This window comes from Nothobranchius furzeri, chromosome 19 (assembly GCF_043380555.1).
Source record: "Nothobranchius furzeri strain GRZ-AD chromosome 19, NfurGRZ-RIMD1, whole genome shotgun sequence".
Lineage (NCBI taxonomy): Eukaryota > Metazoa > Chordata > Actinopteri > Cyprinodontiformes > Nothobranchiidae > Nothobranchius > Nothobranchius furzeri.
In genome coordinates, this window is record NC_091759.1 from 26,382,625 (window position 1) to 26,410,124 (window position 27,500).

Consider the following 27,500-nt stretch of genomic DNA (forward strand, 5'->3'; position numbering starts at 1 on the left):
GTCCAGGGCAGTGTGTGTGTGTGTGTGTGTGTGTGTGTGTGTGTGTGTGTGTGTGTGATGATTCATAAAAGCAGCAGGGGCTGAGCGTGAAGCCGGGCTCAGATCCTCGGCGTGTGACAGACGGGCTTCACCGGTCGGAGGGCTGACGTTCTTATGGGGTGGCTTCAGGTTAAGGAGCCGCTGCACCTGCTGCTCCAGCAGATTAACCTGGAGGGACCGGGACAGCCCCCGCCCCGGGGGGGTGTGTGTGTGTGTGTGTGTTTGGGGTGAAACCAGTGTCTCTGTGGTTCAGGCCAGATTCTCCTTCTGCTTTGCTTTAATAATTAGCCTGTTGGATTCTGTCGCCATGGTTACGGCTGCTTCTCTGTTCTGGTTCCATCACATTTTAGAGGAACGGATTTATTTTAGTTTTGCCTGAAAGTCCCAATAAAGGAGCTGAGGAGCAAACGGAGCCTGGAACTGCTGTCGGGATGAAGAGGAAGACTGCAGGGTGTGTGTGTGTGTGTGTGCGCGAGCAGAACCAGCGCTGAAGCCCAACGGCCTGGATCTCTCTTCTCTGGGTCGAACTGTGAATTTAAATGAGGAAGCCTTTGAGATGAAGAGCTGCAGAAAGAAGCCCAGAACCCAGAGTTCTGTGGTTCTGTTTGACCCAAAGCAGAGCTGATGACAGCATGGTGACTGATGACACCTGGAGCTGTGGGAACCGGGCCGAGTCCAGAACTGCATGTTAAACACAAGCAGCAGCGGGTAGAAGAGGTCGGGTTGATCAGAACCAACAGAACATTCTGGTCTGACACCTTCAGGCCCAGATCTCAGGAGTCCATTACTCAAGTTAAACCTGCTTCTCTGCAGTCACAGTTGTCCTGACGTTGACCTTTGACCCGTTAAAACTTCCAGTTTGACAGAAGGTTGTTGAAGCAGAGCTGCTGACTCGCTGATCAGAACCTGCTTTCATCTTCGGACCTTCTTTCACGTGTTCCCCGTTTGGAGCTCCGGCACCCTCCGGATCACAGCGGAATGTCTGATGGGACTTCCGGGATCAGGTTATTGTCTGATTCAGATTCTCCTGCAGGAGCAGGAAGACCACAGCGGCCGTTGCACAGGCGCGGCCCGGCCCAGATCTGATGAAGCATTTGTGGTTCTGTGTCTGAGCTGCGTTGTTGAAACCTAACCCCCCAACAATGGGCCGGCTCCGGTTCCTGCTGGACTGGAGGTTATAAATCATCCTGGGGAGTTGTCCGTGTGTCGAAAGCTTGTTTACGCTCTGGAATCTCTCTCACACACACACACACACACACACACACACACACACACACACACACACACACTGTCTATGTTCTCGGTGGGGGAGGAGCCTGGACATTAGGCAGGACGGTGACCTTTAACCTGGGAACAGCTTGGGGTCCCGCTGGTGTAGCTGACATGGAGGGACGTGTGACCTGCTCTGCTGCTTTAGTGGCAGTAACCAGACGATGACTCGGCTCATAGCTTCATGATCTTCATTCCTATCACACCAAACATTATTCATGCAACGCTCCTCCTAAGCAGGGGAGCTGTGGCGTACCACAGGGCTGAGCGCTCAGTCCCCATCAGTTCTTTATTTAGGTTTCCTCTCCGTTCGTTTGGGATTTACATTCCAGCAACGAGAGCCAGCCTCACGCCCCACAGAGCCCAGCTGCCTGGTGAATCTCTCAGCTCCCCTTTTCTGAATGCTAACTGCTAACATGCTAGCATAACTCGGTGAGAATGTGAGCAACGACATCTCCTGTCTATTGTCGTAAACACAGAAAAGTCTTCTCAGGAGGTCAGAGGTCTCCGTTACAACGCGACCCGGCTCATCTCAGATTGATAATCTAGAGAACGCTGATGTTTTAGAACGTTGTTGTTTCTCAGCTGAGAGCTCGGGGTGTTAGGTTGTTCTGGTCCCGTTTCCTCCTCCATCTGTGGCGTCTACAGACCTACATCATAGATCTGGTTCATACGTTGTTCTGCAGCATGCTAGCAGGACAGAGGTCCACAGCAGTTGTCACTCGTTTCATATTTTATGGATTATTTAATTAAACAATAATTCCAGGCTTAGGGAAACTAAACGATTTAGGAACAAGTTTCCCAGGATGTGACGTAGTTCTGATAACAGCTGAAAAGCAGGAGGGTAGAGGACAGCGCCACCTGCTGACCGGTTCACATCCCACCCAGATGATGGAAATATTCTGATTTCTAGTTAGTTATGTAGCAGGGGTGCCCATCCCTGGTCCTGGAGGGCCACTCGAGCTGCAGGGAGAAAACTAAAACATGGACAGAGGTCCTTTCTGGACCAGGATTGGGTGCCCAGATGCTGAAACATTTCTAAAGCTGTGCTGTAGTCGTGCGGTTGTGGTGGTGGACGGGGACGTCTCTGCTTAAACGTGAGTTAGTAGCTGCAGACGATGAGTTGTTGCTTGATGACCTGCTAACGGGAGCTCGTTCTGATCATAACGAGTCTCCATGAGGGTTAGGGCTGCAGCGATCCGCGCTGGTTTTGTTCTGGCCGGCTGAAGCAGAAGCTTTGATAATGGCGATCCAGTTTGGACTGAGAAGAAGCCAACCTGTTTGACCTCCGACCCCGCTGCTGATAATCATCAGCAGGAACAGGTTGCTGCAGCAATTAGACTGATCCCAAACACATTCTCAGGCAGACAGGATCATGTTTGGTCATCACCATTGTTCTTCCACCTGGGAGGCGGGGCCACACCAGGACAGGTTCACAATCACAATCTATGTGTGATGCCTTCTTTCCTCTGGTCTTCTTGTGTTCCCCCCCCCCCCCCCCCCCCCGTCTACACACACACACACACACTGTTTAGAGATAATGTTCAGGTGTAATCTGAGTAAAATCCTGTTTATCTCCTGTAACTGTAGATGTGTGTGTGTGTGTGTGTGTGTGTGTGTGTGTGTGTGTGTGTGTGTGTGTGTGTGTGTGTCCTACTTACGGCTGATATAGTGAACACATGAACAATGTGCTCATAGTAATGCTGATAATTAGTCCTGAGTCGTGCTGCTGAGGCCTGATTTAATGACTCAGCAGAGAGGGGGCGGAGTCAGCAGAGAGGGGGCGGAGTCAGCCATCCCCAGGGTTCTGAGGTCCGACCCAAACACCCTGCAGACTCGGGACCCTGAAAAGGTCCAAACTGAGAAAAGGTTTCTACCTTTGACCTTATCCGAGTCTGGTCCAGAACAAGGAACCAGATGATGATGATGATGATGATGATGTCATCCTTTGTTCTTTTATTTTCGGCTCCTCTGGTTCTGTTCTGTCTGCATCATTTCTAATATTAACACTCGCTGTGACCTCAAAGTCCTCTGCTGGTGTTCTGTGTCTGTGTGACCTTTCACCTAGTAACATTCCCCACGTGCACGACCCTCACGTGCACAGCTCCCAGGCTCATTCATGTCAGTGATCAGCCTCTGAGCTCCCAGCTGTCCTCCAGCAACCAGCCATCATCAGAACCCCCAACTGTTGGTTCTGATCCGTCTCTCAGGAGTTGTAGTGATAACGATGCATTCACTGACCCAACATAAAATCAGAATTAGGCCCTTCTGTTACAAGAGCCCAAACCGTTAAACCGTCCCAGCTCTGAGGGTCAGCGAACGCACCATGGGTGCAACGGGGTCAGAGGTGATTGTGAGATCAAACAGAACCACCATGAGCCTCATCTCTGTTTGAACCGGTTTGATCCAGTTGAGCTTTCAGAGTTATCAAAAATATTAGCTTAATCTAAACCTTCATCTTGCATTTTGGATCCAATCCCAACCAAATTATTTAAAGAAGCATTTCCTTTGGTTACTGCCCCCATTCTAGATATAATCCATCTATCCTTAGTAAATGGGTATGTACCACAGGATTTTAAGGTTGCTGTAATCAAACCTTCACTTAAGAAGCCTTCTCTGGATCCAGATGACCCAATGAATTATAGACCAATATCTAACCTTCCATTTTTATCCAAAGTCCTGGAGAAAATAGTGGCCATCCAAGTATGTCAGCATTTAAACACTAATGCTCTGTTTGAGGAATTTCAGTCTGGTTTTAGAGAGTATCACAGCACTGAAACTGCATTAGTGAGAGTTACAAATGATATTCTCATGGCCTCAGATAAGAATCTTGTGTCTGTTCTAGTCTTGTTAGATCTCAGTGCTGCCTTTGACACAGTTGATCACAATGTTCTTTTAGAAAGACTTGAACATGTTGTAGGGATCAAAGGAGCAGCGTTAGGCTGGTTTAAATCCTACCTGTCTGACAGATTTCATTTTGTAAATGTACATGACAAATCTTCTCCATACTCCAGGGTTACTTGAGGAGTACCACAGGGTTCAGTGCTTGGACCAATTCTTTTTACTATATATATGCTCCCAGTTGGTAAAATCATTAGACAGCATGGGATAAACTTCCACTGTTATGCTGACGATACTCAGTTATATTTATCCATTAACCCTGATGAACCTAATCGGTTGGGTAGATTACAGGCTTGTCTTGAGGACATAAAACATTGGATGACTCTAAACTTTTTGCTTTTAAATCAAGACAAGACAGAAGTTCTCATCTTTGGACCAGAAATCCAGAAAAGGAAATTGCTTAGCCAATCACCTGACCTGCATGGCATCACATTAATCTCCGAGAACAAAGTAAGGAACCTTGGTGTTATCTTTGTCCAGGACATGTCATTCCCAACCCTAACCGCAGCAAACATGGGCTAGATGGGAAATCACACACGGTTTCAGTGTAAAAGTCCTTGTAGTTTTCAAAATAAAAGTATTGCAGCAACGCACTTTCATCTTTACTGAGCAGAAATATAAACGCAGCTGAACTCAAACACCTGAACATGTGTCCGTGTTCGTGAGCAGGATGATCCATCCCACCCCACAGGTACGCCTTAGACTGCCCACCGTAAGCCACGTCCAACACCAGGGTCAGGATGGTTCCACGGATCGGGAGTCATTAGGAACCTCCTGAAGCTGAACCCAGAACCTCGTTTGGGTTTCTGACCAGAAACATTGTCTCCATCTGTGCTGGAGTCTTTTTGTCCCCCTGAGCCTCCATCCTTCCTTTCTTCCTGCTCTTCCTGACGGGAATGCTCCATCGATCCGTGCTGAGGAGAGATAATTGACTGGATCCGGTTCTGTTCTGCTTTGCCTCTAGCTGATCGAACTACTTCTATAGGGTTCGTCTCGTCTCTGCAGCCTTCCATCTGGAAGTTTAACCCCTCAGCTGCTGGATGACTCAGCTCCGAGCCTCTAATGGAGGCAGAACCACAGAACCGGGCCTGTCGGGTCGATGAGCAGCGATAAAACATCTGTCTTCTCTCTGGATGGAGGCGTGATGCTTACCCTCTCCTCTTACAGCGACTCAACCCTTACATTTCCTCGTCTGTCTGAACTTTTCTCGTCCAGCTTCTGCAGCTGCGGGCGGGTCTGGTTCGGGTCTGCAGACTCCGACCCAACCCAGTTTCCTTGGATGGGTTCGAGGGGCACTCTCGGCATGCCGTCAGACTTTATTAACCACTAATCCATCAGCCGTCGCCCTGTGGGATGGGAGCTTCGCCCCACTGGCCCAGAACCCAAAAGGCGCCACACGTCAGATCAAAGCCGGGCCCGAGAGCCCGGCACCACCTGCTTAGTTGGGCCAGATTCTGTTGGGACTGATGGAAGCAGATCTATTATCACCGTTTGTCTTACTGGACGGTTCTGGCCAATCAGAGCTCTCCATCGGGTCAGTGGGATGCTGCCGGGTCCGAGGTTTTACTCTCAGCTGGGTTTCCCTGGATGTTGTTCCGTAATCCGCTGAAGTGTTGGGATATCGTGGTAGCGAGCAGCTGGTGATGATGCTCGTGGAGCGCTCGCGCTCTGGGAGCAGCAGAGGCTCAGCCAGAGCGCCGCTCTCGTGTGCTGCAGTGATTAGATGCTGAGTGAGGGAGCAGGAACACTTCAGCACACCTCCTGTAGTGATTATTAACACACACCCTACCCCCATCTCATTCTGCTTCGTCTCCCAGCATGCACTGCTCCCCTCTGGATGCAGCTTCATCTCCTCTCTGGCCCAGTTAGACAAAACAAGGCGGTCTCCTTCCACGTCCCTCCTGGACAACTGGACTGGTTTCTGTCCTGATCAGGACTTTGACTCGCTGAGCAGCAGGAGCAGCCGTCCTGTAGCCTGTCCTCTACAGCAGTCAGTCCTGGTTCCTACCGGCCCGGCAGGACCACTGACCTACCGTCCGGTCACGGCCCGGAGACAGGAACCGGTCCTGGGGCCGAGCCTGTGGGTGTTTTACAAACCGCCACTGGGAAGGTCATCCAAACACGCAGAAACACCCTGTTCCTGGTGGCCATGTTTCCTGCTGACCTCCATCCAGTGATTCCCAACCCTGGTCCTCAGGGAACGCTGTCCTGCATGTTTTCCATGTTGTTCTTTTGAACATCAGCGTTTCTCTGCTGCCACACACCTGACTTAGATGAATGAGTGATTAACAGGTATCTGCAGCACTTGATGTCCTCCTGAGGACCAGGGTTGGGCATCGCTGCCCTGTCGGCTCTTTACGCAGAGACACGCTTAAATGGTCTGAAGTTGATGCCAGAGCCCTTCCTGAGCGACGCCATCTTTGAACTTTTTCCTCCATTGCAGCTCTAGCGTTAAGGCCACCTACAACCCCCCCCCCCGAACACACACACACACACACACACACACACACACACACACACACACACTTACACACACACACACACACACACACACACACACACACACCGTGTGTGTGACGGGTAAAGAACCCTCCGGTTCCACCTGGTCAGATCCAGCCTCTGATCCCTGAGATTCTGTGATGAGCGGTTCTGAGCATCCATCTGATGGTCCTGGTCGGTTCTGGTTCTGGTCCCGGGTTACTGTTGTTGTTATTCTGCGCGTTCACCAGGAAGCTTCGGACCTGCCAACCGGCGCTCTCTCACAGGAATGTTCTGGAGAGGTTTTGGACCGAGTCCAGTGCTCGCACACTGCTCGCTCTGTCTCGTGTCCCAGAACTGAGAGCTGCTCAGTGTGAGGGAGGCGTGGAGCTCAACGAGCCTTTCTGTCCAACGTGTCCCTGCATATGGACACTCGTGTCACACGTCCCAGCAGCCGATCTACTGGACGTTTGAGGTCCAACAGGCAGCTGGTTCTGGACCGTCCTGGGACCAGAACCAGGAGCCCAGTGTAAAAACAAAACCTGATCCAGATGTGTGCTGAGGCCACACCCTCCTGTTGGAAGACCATTTCCATGGTTACCACACACACACCAGAGACAATCAGACACCGTCCCACGGTTAGTGGACATGTCTCAGTCAGCTGAGGGTATCGAACATGGCCGCTACTCTTGAGGACACGGTGCCTGCAGCTCACCCGTCCTCCTGCAGCTCACCCGTCCTGTCGCTCACCCGTCCTCCTGCAGCTCACCCGTCCTCCTGCAGCTCACCCGTCCTCCTGCAGCTCACCTGTCCTCCTGTCGCTCACCCGTCCTGCAGCTCACCCGTCCTGCAGCTCACCCGTCCTGCAGCTCACCCGTCCTGTCGCTCACCCGTCCTGTCGCTCACCCGTCCTCCTGCAGCTCACCCGTCCTCCTGCAGCTCACCTGTCCTCCTGTCGCTCACCCGTCCTGCAGCTCACCCGTCCTGCAGCTCACCCGTCCTGTCGCTCACCCGTCCTCCTGTCGCTCACCGTCCTCCTGCCACTCACCCGTCCTCCTGCCACTCACCCGTCCTCCTGCAGCTCACCCGTCCTGTCGCTCACCCGTCCTCCTGTCGCTCACCGTCCTCCTGCCACTCACCCGTCCTCCTGCCACTCACCCGTCCTCCTGCAGCTCACCCGTCCTGTCGCTCACCCGTCCTCCTGTCGCTCACCGTCCTCCTGCAGCTCACCCGTCCTCCTGTCGCTCACCGTCCTCCTGCAGCTCACCCGTCCTCCTGTCGCTCACCGTCCTCCTGTCGCTCACCCGTCCTCCTGTCGCTCACCCGTCCTCCTGCCACTCACCCGTCCTCCTGCAGCTCACCCGTCCTCCTGCCACTCACCCGTCCTCCTGCAGCTCACCCGTCCTCCTGTCGCTCACCCGTCCTCCTGCCGCTCACCCGTCCTCCTGCCGCTCACCCGTCCTCCTGCCACTCACCCGTCCTCCTGCCACTCACCCGTCCTCCTGCAGCTCACCCGTCCTGTCGCTCACCCGTCCTCCTGTCGCTCACCCGTCCTCCTGTCGCTCACCCGTCCTCCTGCAGCTCACCCGTCCTGTCGCTCACCCGTCCTCCTGTCGCTCACCCGTCCTCCTGTCGCTCACCCGTCCTCCTGCCGCTCACCCGTCCTCCTGCAGCTCACCCGTCCTCCTGCAGCTCACCCGTCCTCCTGCAGCTCACCCGTCCTCCTGTCGCTCACCCGTCCTCCTGTCGCTCACCCGTCCTCCTGCAGCTCACCCGTCCTCCTGCAGCTCACCCGTCCTCCTGCAGCTCACCCGTCCTCCTGTCGCTCACCCGTCCTCCTGTCGCTCACCCGTCCTCCTGCAGCTCACCCGTCCTCCTGCAGCTCACCCGTCCTCCTGTCGCTCACCCGTCCTCCTGTCGCTCACCCGTCCTCCTGCCGCTCACCCGTCCTCCTGCAGCTCACCCGTCCTCCTGCAGCTCACCCGTCCTCCTGCAGCTTTGTGTGAAACATGAATAGAAACTAAAGATGTTCCACCAGAAACCATCTGAAGCTCTGATCTGAGCTCTGCTGGCAGCGTGCCCATGAAGGTGCAGAGGGGGAGGAGCTGGGGCCTACCTCAGGTTTTCCCGCCACGTTTGCTCTTCATTACAGAACCCTAAGCCTCCCAGATCAAAACAAACTTTCTCTCTTGTCAGAGACGAAAGCCTCCTCCTGTGTGGGCGTTCCTGCAGCTGCTGGCTCAGGTGCAGGATGTGTTCAGACAGATGCCGTGTGATGTCATGTCTGCTGCTGGGCTGATGGGAGGCGTGCTCCTCCAGCAGGAACATGAGGCCCTTCTAACCCTAACCCTTCTGAAGAGTAACGGTGACAACGTGGACACTCGACAGAGTAGCTGATGTCAGACGCTGAACACTCCCCTAGGCCACTCCCCCACTATACAGGAGAGTGCTGGACACATCAGAGGCTGTCCAAAAACAAGACGTAATCTTAAAGGACCCATCGAGCCACCGTGGTGTCGGTCTGCAGCCTTTCTGTTCCTCCTGCTAACGCCGTCGTTCTAACGCAGCCTCGTACAACGCTGCCGGCTCGCCAGGGGCGGTGCCCATGACCACGTGATCTGCTGATGTCCCTGGCTTTTGCTGTGAGCAGCAGGTGGAGCACCAACTCTGGAGCACCCAGTGACTCCGCCCCCAGCCACTTGGAGAAGGGGCAATAGTCCGGTGCCGGTCAGGAGTTCCCCGGACTCGGTCCCACTGAAAGTTTAATTATAATAAACATTTTATTTAAAAGTGCCTTTCAAGGAACTTAAGGTGACTGTTGAACTATTAAAAACGGTAAAAACGAATGTAGTAACTAATTATTCATAAACCCGAGTCCCCGAGGGCAGCAGCTGGTGGCTCTGAACCCGGTGCCACTAAGAGGGAAGGATGGAACAAGGTGGACAGACGACGCTGTCGTTGTGTCCTTGGGCAAGACACTCAACCCCCCTGGTCGAAGGGACGGGTGGCGCCTTTGCTCAGCAACCTCGCCTCTGTCAGAGCGCCCCAGGGCAGCTGTGGCTACATCGTAGCTCATCACCACCAGCGTGTGAACGTGTGTGTGTGAATGGGTGAATTGGAGTCCTCTGACTAGAAGTGTGGCTCATTCATCCTTTACGTAGGAGAAGACCCTGGGCTCTGCTGCTTCGGCTCAGCCTACGTAACCGTATGCTAACTACAGCTAGCCCAGCTCTAGCTTCACTTCCTGTTCAGCTGCTCCTGGAAGAGCAGGGACGTTGGGCCATGGAGGAGGTCTCCGGGACGATTCCGTTTTCTGACTAAAACCTTTCGTTTCCACCGGAGTGTGAAGAGCGTGGGACATGGCAGGAATGCTCCAGAAAAACATCTCCTAACTCAGACTTAGCTCTGCAGACCGAGCGTTGCCATGGCAACCTGACACCCCCTCCCACACACACACACACACCCCGGTTCCCAGCAGCTGTGTGGAGGGCTTTGTTTCTGTCTCCGTCCTGTCGCTCAGAGGGAAGCGGGACACAGACTCCCCATCACGCTGCAGACGGACCCAGCTGTGCTCTCGTTTCTATATTTAACAGCATCTGTCCCATCAGAGCCGTCCACACGAAGGACTCCGTCCTGAGGGACCTGCAGGTCGATCTGCTCTTTATTTAATGGTTTCAGCTAAGAGATGGATTTATGGGACGCTAAAGCTGCCTTTTATAAGCCAGGAGTTTTATTTAATGTGGCTTTAATCCAGATTCTGTCCACGTCTCACTCCCACTGAAACCGTCCTGTGAGGACATTAAAGCGGACATCGTCGTTCTTCCGCTGGTTTTATGTAACATATGATTAAAAATACAAATCCTCCCTTTGTTTACCTGCTGATCTGCATCTGGGTGGAGGTTTAAGTACCGGCGTTAAGGGATCCGGGTCGAGAGCACTCAGATTAGAGAGCTTAGTCCTCCTGTCTCCGTGTAATTAATGAGACACATGAAGACAAACAGCAGCAGGAGCACGGCGAGGCTGCTTCTATAATAACTGGCTGCTCTGTGGTCGGGTATTTCTGAGCCAACCGCCATCCAGAAGCAACAAGCCACGCGGCCTGGAAGAGTCCAGAACATCTGAGACGTCATGAAAGGAGGACAGGAATGCGTCCAGCGGCACGTCCAGTCAGTCCGGTCTGAAAATATGCGCCTGGAACTCCAGAAACAGTTTTTAGTGCTTCGACTGATGTTTCCTGTCCCATCAGAGGACTCGGGTCCTCCTGTCCCATCGGAGCAGGACTCGGGTCCTCCTGTCTCATCGGAGCAGGACTCGGGTCCTCCTGTCCCATCGGAGCAGGACTCGGGTCCTCCTGTCCCATCGGAGCAGGACTCGGGTCCTCCTGTCTCATCGGAGCAGGACTCGGGTCCTCCTGTCTCATCGGAGCAGGACTCGGGTCCTCCTGTCCCATCGGAGCAGGACTCGGGTCCTCCTGTCCCATCGGAGCAGGACTCGGGTCCTCCTGTCCCATCGGAGCAGGACTCCGGTCCTCCTGTCCCATCGGAGCAGGACTCGGGTCCTCCTGTCCCATCGGAGCAGGACTCGGGTCCTCCTGTCTCATCGGAGCAGGACTCCGGTCCTCCTGTCCCATCGGAGCAGGACTCGGGTCCTCCTGTCCCATCGGAGCAGGACTCGGGTCCTCCTGTCCCATCGGAGCAGGACTCGGGTCCTCCTGTCCCATCGGAGCAGGACTCGGGTCCTCCTGTCCCATCGGAGCAGGACTCGGGTCCTCCTGTCCCATCGGAGCAGGACTCGGGTCCTCCTGTCCCATCGGAGCAGGACTCGGGTCCTCCTGTCCCATCGGAGCAGGACTCGGGTCCTCTTGTCTCATCGGAGCAGGACTCGGGTCCTCCTGTCCCATCAGAGGACTCGGGTCCTCCTGTCCCATCGGAGCAGGACTCCGGTCCTCCAGTCCCATCGGAGCAGGCTTCGGGTCCTCCTGTCCCATCGGAGCAGGCTTCGGGTCCTCCTGTCTCATCGGAGCAGGACTCGGGTCCTCCTGTCCCATCGGAGCAGGACTCGGGTCCTCCTGTCCCATCGGAGCAGGACTCGGGTCCTCCTGTCTCATCGGAGCAGGACTCGGGTCGTCCTGTCCCATCGGAGCAGGACTCGGGTCCTCCTGTCCTATCAGAGGACTCGGGTCCTCCTGTCCCATCGGAGCAGGACTCGGGTCCTCCTGTCCCATCGGAGCAGGACTCTGAACAGTCCAGTTGTCTCTCAGGATTCATCTTTCCAGTAATCCAGCAGAAACAGCTTCCTGCTGTCGGAGAACAGACCTGAAACCCTGGTGGTCCACAGTAGATGGTTCTGAGTCACTGAGCAGGATCAGTTGTTCCTGCAGAACCAGGGGGAACCGGGTCTCTCTCATGTGTGATGGACCATCTCCTGTCATTCATTTGTCATCCGGGCCCAAGTTTTAGAAGACATGGAGGAAGGATGGAGCAACAGAACCTCAGGTCTCCTGGATCTGCTGTAAGGATTCATGCCTCACACACACGGCTGCAGCAAGTTTCCTCCTGACTGTAACAAGGAGACGGAGGCAGACGGGGACATGAGGACACACAAAGGCCTGGGGTGTCTCTCAGTGTCGAGGCGCCTGGCCTTACGAGGACACGGTCCTTCCTTGGTCTAAGAAAACAGTTAGATGGAACAGACTTGCATCACATGACCACGGCTTCCACGTCACGTGACACGGGAGATAACGTTATATTTTATACGTATTAGTTTCAGTATAAATATATAACGAGTCTTTTACTTTTTAAATGGTGTATATGTTTATTAAATTAAATATATAAGCGAGTTACTACCCGCTAGCCACCGAAGCTGCAACTACTAAGCTACTAACCAACCATAGATAACTTCTATGGATCTAAAAAACATTTTAAATTAGCTGACTTACTTTTAAACTTGAAAACTGTCCCGAAGTAGCTGCCGGCTTCTGATCCGCCGTCCTTTAGAAATACCGCGGTGTATTGTGGGTAATGTTTGACCAAGGCTAGGCTACAAGACACCTCCCGTGTATCCTCGCTCAGCTAGCTAAACGGAGAACCCGCCTCGGTAGGGCATGAACACTGGAACCGATTGGAACACGTCTTGGCGGCTCCTGATGACGTATCTCCTAGGCAACTGGGGCGGGGCCAAGACATCAAGGCAAGGTTCCTTCACAATGAGAAAACCCCAGGTTCCACCAGAGTGGCTCTGTGATGCAAGAGGACACCAGAAGACGTGAATCCTCTGAAATCTGAACCTTCAGCCTACAGCTTCTACTCGGTCCCTTTTCTGCGGTCCGTCGTCCACGAGCTGCTGGACTGGTTCGAACCGGTCCCAGAGGGTTAAGGTGCCATCTCAGACCGAAGCTGAAAGTAGGCTCTGGTGTCAACCGGTCAGAACCAGACTTATGGGTCTGGGCTTGTGGTGGTTCTGCTGGAAACAAAAACTTTAAATGTTTTTCTCTTCTTCAGGTTTGACTATCAGGAGCTGCTCCACAACTCCACCTTCTGTTTGGTTCCCCGAGGCCGACGACTGGGATCCTTCCGCTTCCTGGAGTCACTGCAGGTAAATACAGGTGCTGGCCAGTAAATTAGAATATCATCAAAAGGTTGAAAATATTTCAGTAATTCCATTCAAAACGTGAAACTTGTACATTATATTCATGCAATGCACACAGACCAATGTATTTCCGATGTTTATTACGTTTAAATTTGATATTCATAAGTGACAACTAATGAAAACTCCACATTTGGTATCTCAAAAAATTAGAATATTCTGAAAAGGCTGAATATAGAAGACACCTGCTGCCACTCTAATCAGCTGATTTACTCAAAACACCTGCAAAGGCCTTTAAAAGGTCCCTCAGTCTTGTTTTGAAGGCACCACAATCATGGGGAAGACTTCTGACTTAACAGCTGTCCAAAAGACAATCATTGACACCTTGCACAAGGAGGGCAAGACACAAAAGGTGATTGCTAAAGAAGCTGGCTGTTCGCAGAGCTCTGTGTCCAAGCACATTAACAGACAGGCGAAGGGACGGAAAAAATGTGGTAGAAAAAAGTGTACAAGCTCTAGGGATAACCGCACCCTGCAGAGAATTGTGACGACAAACCCATTCAAAAATGTGGGGGAGATCCACAAAGAGTGGACTGCAGCTGGAGTCAGCGCTTCAAGAACCACCACAAGGAGACTCATGAAAGACATGGGATTCAGGTGTCGCATTCCGTGTGTCAAGCCACTCTTGAACATGAAACAGCGCAAGAAGCGTCTCGCCTGGGCCAAGGACAAAAAGGACTGGACTGATGCTGAGTGGTCCAAAGTTATGTTTTCTGATGAAAGCAAGTTCTGCATTTCCTTTGGAAATCAAGGACCCAGAGTCTGGAGGAAGAGCGGAGAAGCACAGAATCCACGTTGCATGAGGTCCAGTGTAAAGTTTCCACCGTCAGTGATGGTGTGGGGTGCCATGTCATCTGCCGGTGTTGGCCCACTCTGTTTCCTGAGGTCCAGGGTCAATGCAGCCGTCTACCAGGAAGTTTTAGAGCACTTCATGCTTCCTGCTGCTGACCAACTTTATGGGGATGCAGACTTCACCTTTCAACAGGACTTGGCACCTGCACACAGTGCCAAAACCACCAGCACCTGGTTCAAGGACCATGGTATCCCTGTCCTTGATTGGCCAGCAAACTCGCCTGACCTTAACCCCATAGAAAATCTATGGGGTATTGTGAAGCGGAGGATGCAATACGCTAGACCCAACAATGCAGAGGAGCTGAAGACGACTATCAGAGCAACCTGGGCTCTCATAACACCTGAGCAGTGCCACAGACTGATCGAGTCCATGCCACGCCGCATTACTGCAGTTATTGAGGCAAAAGGAGCCCCGACTAAGTATTGAGTGCTATACATGCACATTCTTTTCATGTTCATTCTTTTCAGTTGGCCAACATTAGAGAAACAAACATTTTTTCATTGGCCTTTAGAATATTCTAATTTTCTGAGATACCAGATTTGATGTTTTCATTGGTTGTCACCTATAAATATCAAAATTAAACGTAATAAACATCGGAAATACATTGGTCTGTGTGCATTGCATGAATATAATGTACAAGTTTCACGTTTTGAATGGAATTACTGAAATATTTTCAACCTTTTGATGATATTCTAATTTACTGGCCAGCACCTGTACACCTGGTCAGGTGAACTCACCTGCAGGGACAGTTTAGAGATCATCTCTTTATTTATCAGAATCAGAAACCCAAAGTTTCTAACGGAGATACTTTCTGAAAATGTTTCATGTTTTGGTTTATGGAGATGAAGGGAATCAGCTGATCTGGTGAACAACATCCAGAATGCTCTGGGCTTTACCGAAAGATCCCATGTCTGCTTCCTGTTAGAGGACTTCCTGTCTGTGTTAGAGGACTTCCTGTCTCCGTTAGAGGACTTCCTGCCTGCGTTAGAGGACTTCCTGTTTCTGTTAGTGGACTTCTTGTATCTGTTAGAGGACTTCCTGTCTGTTAGAGGACTTTCTGTATGTGTTAGAGGACTTCCTGTATCTGTTAGTGGACTTCCTGTATCTGTTAGAAGACTTCCTGTATCTGTTAGAAGACTTCCTGTATCTGTTAGAAGACTTCCTGTATCTGTTAGAGGACTTCCTGTCTGTGTTAGAGGACTTCCTGTCTGTGTTAGTGGACTTCCTGCCTCTGTTAGACTTCCTGCCTCCGTTAGTGGACTTCCTGTCTCTGTTAGAGGACTTCCTGTCTGTGTTAGAGGACTTCCTATATCTGTTAGTGGACTTCCTGTATCTGTTAGAAGACTTCCTGTATCTGTTAGAGGACTTCCTGTCTGTGTTAGAGGACTTCCTGTCTGTGTTAGAGGACTTCCTGTCTGTGTTAGAGGACTTCCTGTCTGTGTTAGTAGACTTCCTGTCTGTGTTAGTAGACTTCCTGCCTCTGTTAGAGGACTTCCTGTCTGTGTTAGAGGACTTCCTGTCTGTGTTAGAGGACTTCCTGTCTCTGTTAGAAGACTTCCTGTATCTGTTAGAGAACTTCCTGCCTCCGTTAGTGGATTTCCTGTCGCTGTTAGAGAACTTCCTGTCTGTTTCCTGCCCGATAACAGTGAGAAAATTCTTGACACACACACACACACACACACACACACACAGAGTAGCCGGAGTAACCTCAGAGTAGAAAGGGGAGGAGCCAATCAACTGGACCATATAACTGTGTGTGTGTGTGTGTGTGTGTGTGTGTGTGTGTGTGTGTGTGTGTGTGTGTGTGTGTGTGTGTGTGTGTGTGTGTGTGTGTGTGTGCGTGCGTGCGTGTGCATGCGTAGGCGGCGTGTGTCCCCGTGCTGCTGAGCAACGGCTGGGAGTTGCCGTTTTCTGACGTCATCCAGTGGAACCAGGCCGTCATCGAAGGAGACGAGAGGCTCCTGCTGCAGGTAACGCACCTGAGATTGTTGCTTCAGGAGGTCTGCGGCTCAAGCCCCGCCTCCCTCCCTCGTCAGCACCTGATGTCGAACGTGTTCTTCATGTTTTAATCTGTGACTGCTCTGGTGTCTGAAGGTCCCGTCCACAGTGAGAGCGGTACCAAACGAGCGGGTTCTGGCCCTCAGACAGAGAACCCAGGTTCTGTGGGACGCCTATTTCTCCTCTGTGGACAAGATCGTCCTCACCACTCTGGAGGTCAGAGGTCCAACACGCATCACCATGGAGACCAAATGTTTCCCTCCGAGGTTCTGGCGGGTTTTAGTCTAGGCTCAGCTGTAGGTCCGACCCGTGCCCGATGGGTCACAGAGAAAACGGAGCAGGATGAACACGAGCAGAGGCTCCGAGAGGAGGGGTTCTGAGCCCGGTTCTACAAACCCACTTCTGATGGAGGAGCTCATTTTAACAGAAGCATCTCTGAATTTCACAATAAAAGCCTCAAGCATTCACAAACCTGAAAAGGTGTGAAGTTTCAGAAGATATTTCATTTTTGTTCTGGGATGAAACTCGGTTGTCAGATCCGGTTCTGGTGTCGGATCTAGCCAAGTCCTGCCTCGCTAGCACGAGGCATGGGTGACGTGATCAGGTCTCAGAGCAGCGGAGCGGCTCCGGAGGCGGCTGCTGCCGGGGTTTAGGCTCGGAACAGTTCTGTGGTCTGAGATCATCTGCTTCTGCGTGTAGCGGGTCCAGCTGGCCCGGACCCTGGTTTTGGACCGGCTCTAAGCCCTCCTGCTGTGTGTCTGTCTCCAGATCATCAAGGACCGCATCTTTTCTCACGTCTCCAGGAACAGGTTCATGTGGAACTCACTGCCAGGAGGTCTGCTGGTTCTACCGGAGTACTCCACTCACCTGGCCCACTTCCCGTTCTACTACCTGGGACTAGGTAACACCCGAGTCATCGAGTCCAAAAGTCTGTTGGGACAAACTAAGAACCCCTCCAGAGGCTCACGCTTCAGCTTACCTTAGTTCTGTTCGACCCAATCGGTTCTGTTCAGACGAAACTGGTGGAGGATCGTCCTCTAACTGCTGACATTTCTTCTTCTGTGGTTTGTGATCTGTTTAGGGGTCAGTCCCGGTCAAGAGTTCACCGCCGTCATCCACGCCGTCTCCCCATTGGTCTCTCAGTCACAGCCAATCATGAAGCTTCTTCAGGTGGTCTCCAGGTCCAAGTACTGCTCTCAGGTAAACCAGGATGTAGCCATGGGGTCATGGGGTCATGGGGGCGGGTCCTGATGGAGCGATGATGAACTCTTCTTTGGTTCCAGATCATCATTCTGTGGAACAGCGAGAAGCCGCCGCCCAGCCGGAGCAAATGGCCCCCGATGCCCGTCCCCCTCGTGGTGACTGACGGCAGGAGGAAGGTGAGAACCAATCACGTCTTTCTGGGACATCAGAGGGCGGAGCCATCAGCTCTCTTCCTGTCTGTCTCAGAGCAGGTCCAGAGTCAGTTCCCACAAGTCTCACACCTCTTTCCCTCACAGACCACCAGCCGGTTCCTACCTCACGTTGCCATAGAGACGGAGGCGGTGCTGAGTCTGGATGAGGACACAGTCCTGCTGACCAGTGAGGTGTGTGAAGATCAAACACGGAGCACACCTGAGAACCGAGTGGAGCCCGTCAGACGTGTGTGTGTGTGTTTTCAGGTGAACTTTGCCTTCCTGGTTTGGCGTAGTTTTCCTGATCGGATCGTCGGCTATCCTCCCCGGAGCCACTTCTGGGATCCCGTGAAGCACGCCTGGAGCTACACGTCCAAGTGGACCAACGAGTACTCCATCGTCCTGACAGGAGCAGCCTTCTACCACAGGTCCGACATCACAGGTCCAATCAGAACCACGAACCCTTCAGAGAACAGAGTAGCAACCAGAATCCCGCAGAACAGATCCGAGGAAGAGCAGCTGGACAGAGATGGGCTGACGTCAGGTGTCCTGTAGGGTCGATCCAGCACGCCCACCGTTTATGGAAAGTTTAGTGAAGGATTTTTTCCCTAAAACATCCGTGGAGTTTGGGAATCCTGCGTGTTTATTGAAGGGAAGTGAGTTTACCCGACTTCCTGTTGGAGAAATGCAGCACGAGTCAGGAACAGCTCGAAGGCAGAAGCTCTTCCAGTCACTAGGGAAAAGGAACCGGGTCAGGTTTACTGCAGAACGTCTGCACCTGAAGCTTCTGCTCCAGGAAACCAGGTTTCAGCTAAGCTCATCGGATTTAGTCAAGCTGAATATTCATCCTGAAACAGGAAGCTGACAGGTGAGACTGACCAAAGCTGTGCACCTGTGCCACAGGTACTACAACTACCTGTTCTCCCACCACCTGCCTGTGTCGCTGCGGACACTCGTGGATCGGACCTCCAACTGTGAGGACATCCTGATGAACTTCATGGTTTCGGCCGTGACTCACCTGCCTCCCGTGAAAGTGGCTCAAAGGAAGCAGCACAAGGAGCTGCCGGCTCCCCAGGTACGCCTCTCTCACCCCTCGCTCGCTCGCTGAGCAGCGGTTTTAATTGGCTCTGTCCTGACAGGTGATGAAGAGCGTTTCCTGGGCCAGTCCTGAGCACTTCAGTCAGAGGCAGGAGTGCATCAACACCTTCTCCACCTGGTTCGGATACATGCCTCTGGTCCACTCGCAGCTCCGCCTGGACCCCGTCCTCTTCAGAGACCAGGTCTCCGTCCTCCGCAAGAAGTACAAAGACCTGGAGCGGGCGTAACGCTGGCGACAGGCCAGCAGCACGCCAGGTCCGGTCTGCTGGACTCTGGACCAATCAGCTGAGGGCACAAAGGCCCCGACGGTTCTGACCCGCAGCAGGAGCCGAGACAGGACTGAAGAATCAGCCTGAGAGGCACCAGAACTGGTACTGGTTCTGTGCGGTCAGCTGTTACTGCAGGGACTGTTGCCATGGAAACAGATGGTTTCACTAACTGTAACCCCAATAAAGTGGTTTCTAAATGCAGCTGAGCTTCGGTCTCTGCCCGCTTCAGCAGGCAGGTGAGCCTTGCCAGGTGTGGTTGCACCTGCCGACACACCTGCTGTGATTCCTAAACATGGTTCTGGCCCGGTTCTGACTGGCTTATAGGTGCTGAGAGCCAGGCCAGGAGTGCGAGTACGTAGGGTGTCCCGAAGTGTGGAAGTTGGTCACCAGTGATGGGAATAACGGCGTTCCTAAACAGAATAGTTTTTTCAGTAACGGGTGATCTAATCATCGCCGCCTTTTATCAGAACGCCGTTTCCGTTACTGATAAGGAAATGCGTGCGTTACCGATTCAGCAGCGCGGCGTGTTGTAGCCGTCATCAGCTGATCAGGAGCTAAAGAGGTAGATGTTTTCATCCAAGAGCATCACGGCCGTGAAGAACGAGGAAGACGTGATGACTAGACACAGCTGCAGGTGTGGATCTGCAGCCGTGCCCTTCTTGGCGGGACGTCCCGAAGGTCCGCTCACCTGTTCACCGCTCAGATCTTCTACCTTCCTAGATCATCCAGCTGTAACCTGTTCCTGATCAGGTCTTTAGTCCCGCTGTAACACTGATGCATCAGTCTCAGACGTCATGGAGCTCAGGTGTTATCAGAACTACCTGTGTGTGTTCTCCACCCAGCTTCAGCTCTTCTGTGGTCGGGTCTGACCCACGTTAGCGTATTTATTTAACCGTTACTAGATTAGCAGCAACAGAAATGCTGCTAAAACACAAAAATGACATTTATTTCTGTAATTTAACTAGACTGAGAGACCATTTAAAGGCTCGGGAACCTTTGCAGGTGTTTCTATTTGCAATTTTAAATGTTAGCTGATTGGGATCTTATTAAGTATCACACAGTGACCTTTTAATAGTCTAGATAAGTAATGCTCCTGCTGTTAAGTACTTATTTATTTCAATTATTCAGGTTTATAAAAACAGACATTTTATTATGTTCATTAGTCATTTATAGTCAATTAAGTAAGTTTAATTAAGAGGGGAACACATTGTTCTTGCGTCCTTTAATGAAAAAAGTAACTAAGTAGTTATTTTTGTTGGTAATTAGTTACTTTTATAATCTTGTAACTTGGTAAGTAACTCAGTAGCTTTGTTGACAAAGTAATCAGTAACTATACTTACTTTTTAAAAGTAACATTCCCAACACTGTTGGTCACGCCGCTTTTGCACCATTGATCCGCACTTCCCCCAAGTCCCAGAGGGTCACCTGACCTGACCTTTGACCCCATTTTAGGCATGACAGAAAAACATGTTAAAAAAAGACTTTATTTCATACAGAACACAAAAAATATGTTTACAAAAGTCAACAGATGTTCAGTTTCACACACACACACACACACACACACACACACTAGCTGCCGAAGGATTTACCCACAGGTCCGTTTCAGAGCAGGAACCGGTTGTAAACAGAACCAGCTTCAGCACCGACTCACCTGGGAGCCGGAACACCTGAGGCGGCAGGTATCAGCTGACTGAACGCCCACCTGTCACCAAACAGGATGTAAAAACTAAACCAGGCGTGTCAGGCGCTTCGAGTCCAAACATGTCTGAGGTGAGGCGGTGCAGCAGAGCCACTTCAGTGATAGGGTGGGTTGTCGGTTCGAACACCTCTGTTCCAACGAGCCGTCACTTTCTGAGCGTCAGCATGGCATTAACATCCCACAGCAGGTTCCTCATCTGGTCCATCAGAACCTTCATCTCCTGGTTCTTCTGGCGGACCTTCTGCAGCAGGACAGGTGAGAATCAGTCAAGCTGGGGGACAGGTGCGACCCTAACAGGTAAATGCTTCTCTGGCTCTTCCAGGCCTGAGTCTGCACTGCCACCTGGTGGCCGTTGAAGGGTCTTCAGCTCCGATCCACACCTGATTCGTGTTTAACTGCTTTACAGTAGATGATCCTAACTGAGGCTCCTGCTGATCCTCACCACCTGTTTTACCTCATCTGATGACATCACCTGCAGAGCCACACATACTGGGAGACGCTAGCATTCATGTTCCTGTGTAGTGGCGATTCCTCGTCTGTCCCGCCAGCTTCCTGCAGCCATGTCTCGTACGCAGGCAGAAGATCTTAACCGCTGAATTTTATTCATCCAGCGTGGAAAGTAGGACACACACCTCCACTTCCTGCTCTGGTGAAAACCACGGGCCACACCAGTGCATGCTGGTCCAGCACCGGCCCGCTTACAGAAAACAAAACACCTTTTCTTCCTGGCTGATTCTAACGGGCTAAACTAACCAACGTCCAGAACCTCCTCCCATCATCACAGCAGGTCCAACTCACCTCCAGAACCTCTCGTCTCTCCTGGAGGACCGCCGGGCTGCAGGGCTCCACCTGGACCGACACCAGCTCCTCTCCAACATACGGAACGAGCTGCACACAGAACACGGATCAGACGACAGGAACCAACCCGCCGGATCACAACAAGCATCCCTGCCGGTCCTGCTCACCTCCGCTGGCACCTCCTGCAGCTCGGAGGTCATCTCCAGACAGCGCTCGTACAGCAGCCGCAGCTTCCTGAAGAGCAGAGGGAGCTGTCGAAGGTGTTCCTGGAGCCTCCCGAACCGGTCCTGGTACATGGCGTGGCTCTGGGTCACTCCGTTAGGAAGCTGGAGCCCAAACAGACAACAGAACCCAGAGAGTGAAACGAATGGTCCTGGTCCAGTCCAGCTGGTGATCAGAACCAACGCGGCCGTTTGTTCTCCCCATCACAGAATAACCAGAACCTTCTATGACTTCATGAATCTGAACCCTGTCACCACAGGTGAACACACACACACACACACACACACACACACACACACACACACACACACACACACACACACACAGCTTTAACCTGCGGAGTCTAGACGAAACCGGAAGTCATGGTTTATTCTTTTTGGATTTTGATTTTCACACAACTCAGAAACACCGTTTCTGAAGTCTCGCGAGATCTGCGGCTGTACCGCGCTACAGGGTCTGTTGTTTACATCATAAATGTTAGCTAACGAGTAAACGTCTCAGCAGTTCACCTGGACGTGTCGGACGCGCCTTACCTGCGTGGCTCGCGTGATCTGGAAGATCTCCATGGTGCGCGTGACGATGTCCTGTACGGTCTCCTGTCCGATCCGACACAGGAAAACCGGCGGGATCTCCCGGAGGGGCGGCTGCTGCTGCTGCGGCGGGAGCGGGGCCGCCATGAGCGTGTAAAGGCGGCCGAACCGAACCGGTGTCTGTACCGGACCGGTCCCTGTTTTCTGGTAGACTCCGGCTACGAACCGAGTTGATCCAGCGTCGGTTCTCGCGGTTCCGCTTGGTTCGTTGTAGGATCCGAGAGAATTCAACTGTTCGCAGAGAGCTGTGATGACGTCAGTTCCGGTTTAGCTGCAGTGTGACGCTTACCGCCCCCTGATGGGTGGTGTGGGTCATTACACCCCCTCCTCACCCAGCCCGTCTCCAGGGTGACTGATGTTAGTGTTTACATCACCCACGTAAACAGCACGCGGCTTTATTGTTGTTTGTTTGTTTGTTTAGGGTTAGCCTGCGCTGCTATTTATTATTTACCTCCGGAGCCTTTACACACCACTTCCTCTCCCGTGGAAATGGGATGAAGGGTCAGGCTTCACCGAGCTGCTTGCTTCTCAAATCAAATCAAATCAAATCAACTTTATTTATACAGCACTTTTCATACAAAAAATGCAACTCAAAGTGCTTTACAGATTAAAATGGCCCCATAGATCCCACATTCCCATCCCAGCCCCCCTCCCCAAGTATAAAACAATTAAAAATTACAGTTCCCCTCCCGCACCCAACTTCCAAAGTGGACATACAATCACCCGCACACACACACACACACACACACACACTCGTGAACACCAGAGGAAACAATAGGCTGAGTTCAGATGGGTCAGGTAATGAACGACACATCATCAGCGGAGCCATCTGCCTTGGCAGCAACAGATCCACGGCAGCAGCCAAGACACCGGCCCATGACGCCCAGTGGCGTAGGGCAGAAACCCCCACCAGTGCCCGGGCACTACCCGGGGAGCGCCCCGGCCGCCGCCGCCCCTGACCACCGGCCCCAAGGCAGAGGGCTCCGCAGAGGAAACACTGGAGGATTTAAGATATATAACATATAAAATAATAAAAGCTAATAATGATAAAAAGTAACTGATAAAAAGTGATTATAAAGATGGTAAAAGAAAACATAATCATGTAAAAACACTAAGATGTATATAGAATGATAAAAATAATAAAAGAGATAAATATGTATGTATAGATAAATAGTAATCAGTTAAAAGCTAAGCTAAAAAGGTGGGTCTTGAGCCTATTCTTAAAAGCCTGGATGTTCCCTTCGGACCTGAGGTCCTCCGGCAGCCCGTTCCAAAGGCGAGGGCCGTAATACTTGAAGGACGCCTCGCCGTGGGTGTGAGTCTTAACTTTAGGGATAACTAGGAGACGGCTGCCAGAGGAGCGCAGAGACCGTGAGGGTTTATATAGTAAAAGCAGTTCTGAAAGATAAGAAGGCCCAAGACCATTAAGACACTTAAAAACCATTAAAATAACCTTAAAATCAATCCTGAAACATACGGGGAGCCAGTGCAGTGATTTTAAAACCAGAGTGATGTGCTCCCGCTTCCTGGTCTTCATCAGGACACGTGCTGCTGAGTTTTGTAGGAGTTGTAAACCTGAGATGCTCTTTTTGGGAAGACCAGAACGCAGGGCATTGCAGTAATCAATTCTACTGGTTACAAAAGCATGCACTAGCGTCTCCGTATTGGCCCGAGAGAGAATGGGGCGGACTCTGGCGATATTCTTAAGATGGTAAAAACCTATTTTTGTGATGTTTTTAATGTGGGGGATAAAAGTCAGCTCAGAGTCAAAAATAACACCCAGATTCTTCACTTGTAGTGATGGATAAAAAGAGATTGGTTGTAGTTTAGGTAAAAGTTTCTCTCTCTGGGCCTCAGGACCGATGACTAAAACTTCAGTTTTGCCCTGGTTGAGCTGGAGAAAGTTTTCAGTCATCCATGATTTAATATCTAAAATGCAGTTAAAAAGTGTTTCCATTGGCTGAGAGTCATCAGGAGACACGGAGATGTACAACTGTGTATCATCAGCGTAACTGTGGAAATTCACCCCATGTCTCCTGATGACGCTGCCCAGAGGGAGCATATAGAGGTTAAAAAGTACTGGGCCTAGAATTGATCCCTGAGGCACCCCGCATGTGATGCTGTGGACCCCAGAGGAACAGGTATCCAGACTCACCATAAAAGTCCTGTCTGTGAGGTAGGAAGTAAACCAACTGTGAACAACACCAGAGAGGCCGATCTGTTTTAAACGGGTTAAAAGAATAGTGCGGTCTACTGTATCAAAGGCAGCGCTTAGATCCAGCAGAACCAACACTGATGCCCTCCGAGCATCATAATTTGTTCTAAAATCATTTAAAATCTTCAGAAGGGCCGTCTCAGTGCTGTGGTTCACCCTAAAACCAGACTGCAGTTTCTCTAGGACATGTTGGTGGTTGATAAAATCATTAAGTTGTATTAAAACAAGCTTCTCTAAAATTTTGCTTAAAAATGGTAAGTTGGATACCGGACGAAAATTGTTAAAGTCATTAAAATCTAAGTTGCTCTTCTTCAGCAGGGGTCTGACCACCGCCCGTTTAAAAGCAGCAGGAAAGACTCCGTCTGAAGGGAACAGTTCATCAAAGTTAAAACCTCATCTCTAAATGAGTCATAAAATTGTTTAAACAACCTTGTGGGGATCGGGTCCAGAACCCCGGTGGTAGGCCTCACTGAGGAGAAAACTTTATCAATAGTCTCAACTTCAACCAAGACAACACTGTCCAGTGTTTCCTCAGGTAGACGCACACTCTCAGATTGATCGGGAGCAGCGTGACATTGGGAGGATAAAATGTTACGTCTGATGGTGTCTACCTTCCCTCTGAAGTGGGCTGCAAACTCCTCACAGAGAGAGTCCGAGGGGGTTTTCTGGAGAGAACTAAATTCACGACCCAAAATATTTGTGACTGTAGAAAACAGAATTTTGGGATTATTTTTGTGTTCCGAGATGATTTTAGAAAAGTAATTATTTCTGGAATTTCTAACAGCTTTGTTGTATGATTTTAATAATTCAGTGTATATTTGTGGAGTGAAGGTAGAGGTTGCGCCGTAGGATGGCAGCACCGACGAGAGCTCCCAGTCATCTCAGCAAAAATCTTATTATTTATTTTGTTCTGCTCTCTATTACTGTGCGCACAGCGCGATCATACACGCGGTATGACAGACAAGCGCTTCTGGAGCTACGTTCATCAGCCAGTTCGGACTTTACAGCAGGTTTTGACTCCGTGGACGCTGTGCTGCCTGGGATCCTTTGTTTACTCGCACGACGTCGAGGGAAAACAAAGAGGGGAAAACGTGCTGGAGTTTTGTGCCGAACGCGACAGAGAAACAGCAAGCCACCTCTCCCCAGCATCCTGCTCGCGAATCTCCAGTCTCTGGACAACAAACTTGACGAGCTGCGTGCACGGATTAAACACCAGCAAGACATCAGGAACTGCTGCGTTCTGGCCTTCACAGAGACATGGCTGGAGCCCAGCGTCCCCGACTGCGCCATCACGCCGGATGGATTCACTGTTTACCGGGGAGACCGAACGAAGGACTCAGGCAAGAAGAGGGGAGGAGGGGTGTGCTTTATGGTTAACTCCTTGTGGGCCAGAGATGTGTGTATCTTAAAAACTTACTGCTCTCATAGCCTCGAGCTCCTGACCGTTAAAGTCAGGCCTTTTTACCTCCCGAGGGAGTTCAGCTCAGTTCTCCTCTCAGCTGTTTACATTCCACCACACGCTGATGAAGCCACGGCTATGGACGAACTGTATGACATCATCACTGGACTTGAGAACAAAAATCCAGAAGCTGCCTTTATTGTGCTGGGAGACTTCAACAGAGCCAACATGAAGAAGGTTCTCCCCAAATACTATCAGCACATCTCCTTCCCCACAAGAGGTGATCAAACATTGGACCATTGTTACACTCCATTCAAAGAGTGTTACAAACCCCTCCCCCGCCCAGCTTTTGGTAAGGCAGACCATTGTTCCATTCTGCTGCTGCCTGCATACAGACAAAGACTAAAACGGGAAAAACCAGCTTCCAGAGTTATTTACAAATGGGACAGTGAGGCTGAGGAGGCCCTGCAGGACTGCTTTGAGACAACTGACTGGCAGATATTTGTGGATGCAGCTGATGGCAACATCAATGAACTCACAGACTCTGTCATTGGATATATTGGGAAGTGCATGGATGATATCATCACAAAAACCACTGTCCGCATATACCCAAATCAGAAACCCTGGGTAAATAAAGACGTTCGCGCCAAGCTAAAAGCGCGAACCTCTGCCTTTAACTCTGGAGATGCTGACGCATATAAAGCAGCCAGGTATGACCTCCGAAAGTCCATAAAAAAGGCCAGAAAGGACTACAGGGACAAAATGGAGTCCGGCTACCACAGCTTTGACACCAGGCGACTGTGGAATGGACTGCGCTGCATCACTGACTACAAGAAGGTCAGCACAGTCAGTGTTCAGCCCACTGCATCTCTCGCAGACGAGCTGAACAACTTCTATGCTCGTTTTGATGCAGACAACAGAGAGGAGATCCTCTACCCTCAAGAGGACAGTGAGGCTGCAACTCTAACTCTGGAAACAGAAGCTGTGAGATGGGCCTTTAAAAAGGTCAATCCTCACAAAGCTCCAGGACCAGACGGCATCCCAGGCCGGCTACTCAGAGTGTGTGCAGACGAGCTGGCAGAGGTGTTTACCAACATCTTCAACCTCTCCCTGAGGCAGTCAGTGGTCCCGACGTCCCTCAAAGCATCCACCATCATTCCCGTTCCCAAAAAGTCCGTGGTCTCCTGTCTGAATGACTACCGTCCTGTTGCACTGACATCCGTCATCATGAAGTGCCTGGAGCGGCTGGTCAAATGTCACATCTGCTCCTCCCTCCCTGACACACTGGATCCTCTTCAGTTTGCCTATCGGACAAACAGAGCCACAGAGGATGCCATCGCCCTGGCAACACACACCGCCCTGACTCACCTGGAGAAAGGGAATACATATGCAAGAATGCTCTTCATCGACTACAGCTCGGCATTTAACACCATCATCCCCTCAAGACTTGCCACGAAGCTCGTCGACCTTGGGCTGGGAACACCGATCTGCAGTTGGATTCTAAACTTCCTCACAGACAGGCCCCAGGTGGTGAGAGTTGGTAAGCACACTTCCTCATCACTCATCCTAAACACAGGTACGCCCCAGGGTTGTGTGCTTAGCCCCCTCCTATATTCCCTGTTCACACACGACT

General features: G+C 51.4%; 2 protein-coding genes across 2 annotated transcripts in view; one reads left to right on the top strand and one right to left on the bottom strand.

Annotated features, from left to right (window-relative positions):
• ext1c (exostoses (multiple) 1c) overlaps positions 1-19,145 on the top strand; it is a 20,638-nt gene extending 1,493 nt beyond the window's left edge. Inside the window, exons 2-11 of the mRNA XM_054745490.2 lie at positions 13,188-13,281; positions 16,048-16,155; positions 16,280-16,399; positions 16,952-17,084; positions 17,265-17,383; positions 17,467-17,562; positions 17,683-17,769; positions 17,845-18,005; positions 18,481-18,652; positions 18,717-19,145. Of these exons, the coding sequence (XP_054601465.1) occupies positions 13,188-13,281; positions 16,048-16,155; positions 16,280-16,399; positions 16,952-17,084; positions 17,265-17,383; positions 17,467-17,562; positions 17,683-17,769; positions 17,845-18,005; positions 18,481-18,652; positions 18,717-18,902 (1,276 nt within the window). The 3' untranslated portion in view covers positions 18,903-19,145. The remainder of the gene's footprint in view (positions 1-13,187; positions 13,282-16,047; positions 16,156-16,279; positions 16,400-16,951; positions 17,085-17,264; positions 17,384-17,466; positions 17,563-17,682; positions 17,770-17,844; positions 18,006-18,480; positions 18,653-18,716) is intronic.
• Positions 19,146-20,565: 1,420 nt separating this feature from the next.
• Positions 20,566-22,516, bottom strand: zgc:114119 (Mediator of RNA polymerase II transcription subunit 30-like). The gene is made up of 4 exons (XM_015974209.3): positions 22,197-22,516; positions 21,609-21,767; positions 21,442-21,531; positions 20,566-20,884 (listed from the first exon to the last, which is right to left on the bottom strand). The coding sequence occupies exons 1-4, from the start codon at positions 22,338-22,340 to the stop codon at positions 20,789-20,791; spliced, it is 489 nt and encodes a 162-aa protein (XP_015829695.1). The 5' UTR covers positions 22,341-22,516; the 3' UTR covers positions 20,566-20,788.
• Between the last annotated feature and the right edge of the window lie 4,984 nt (positions 22,517-27,500).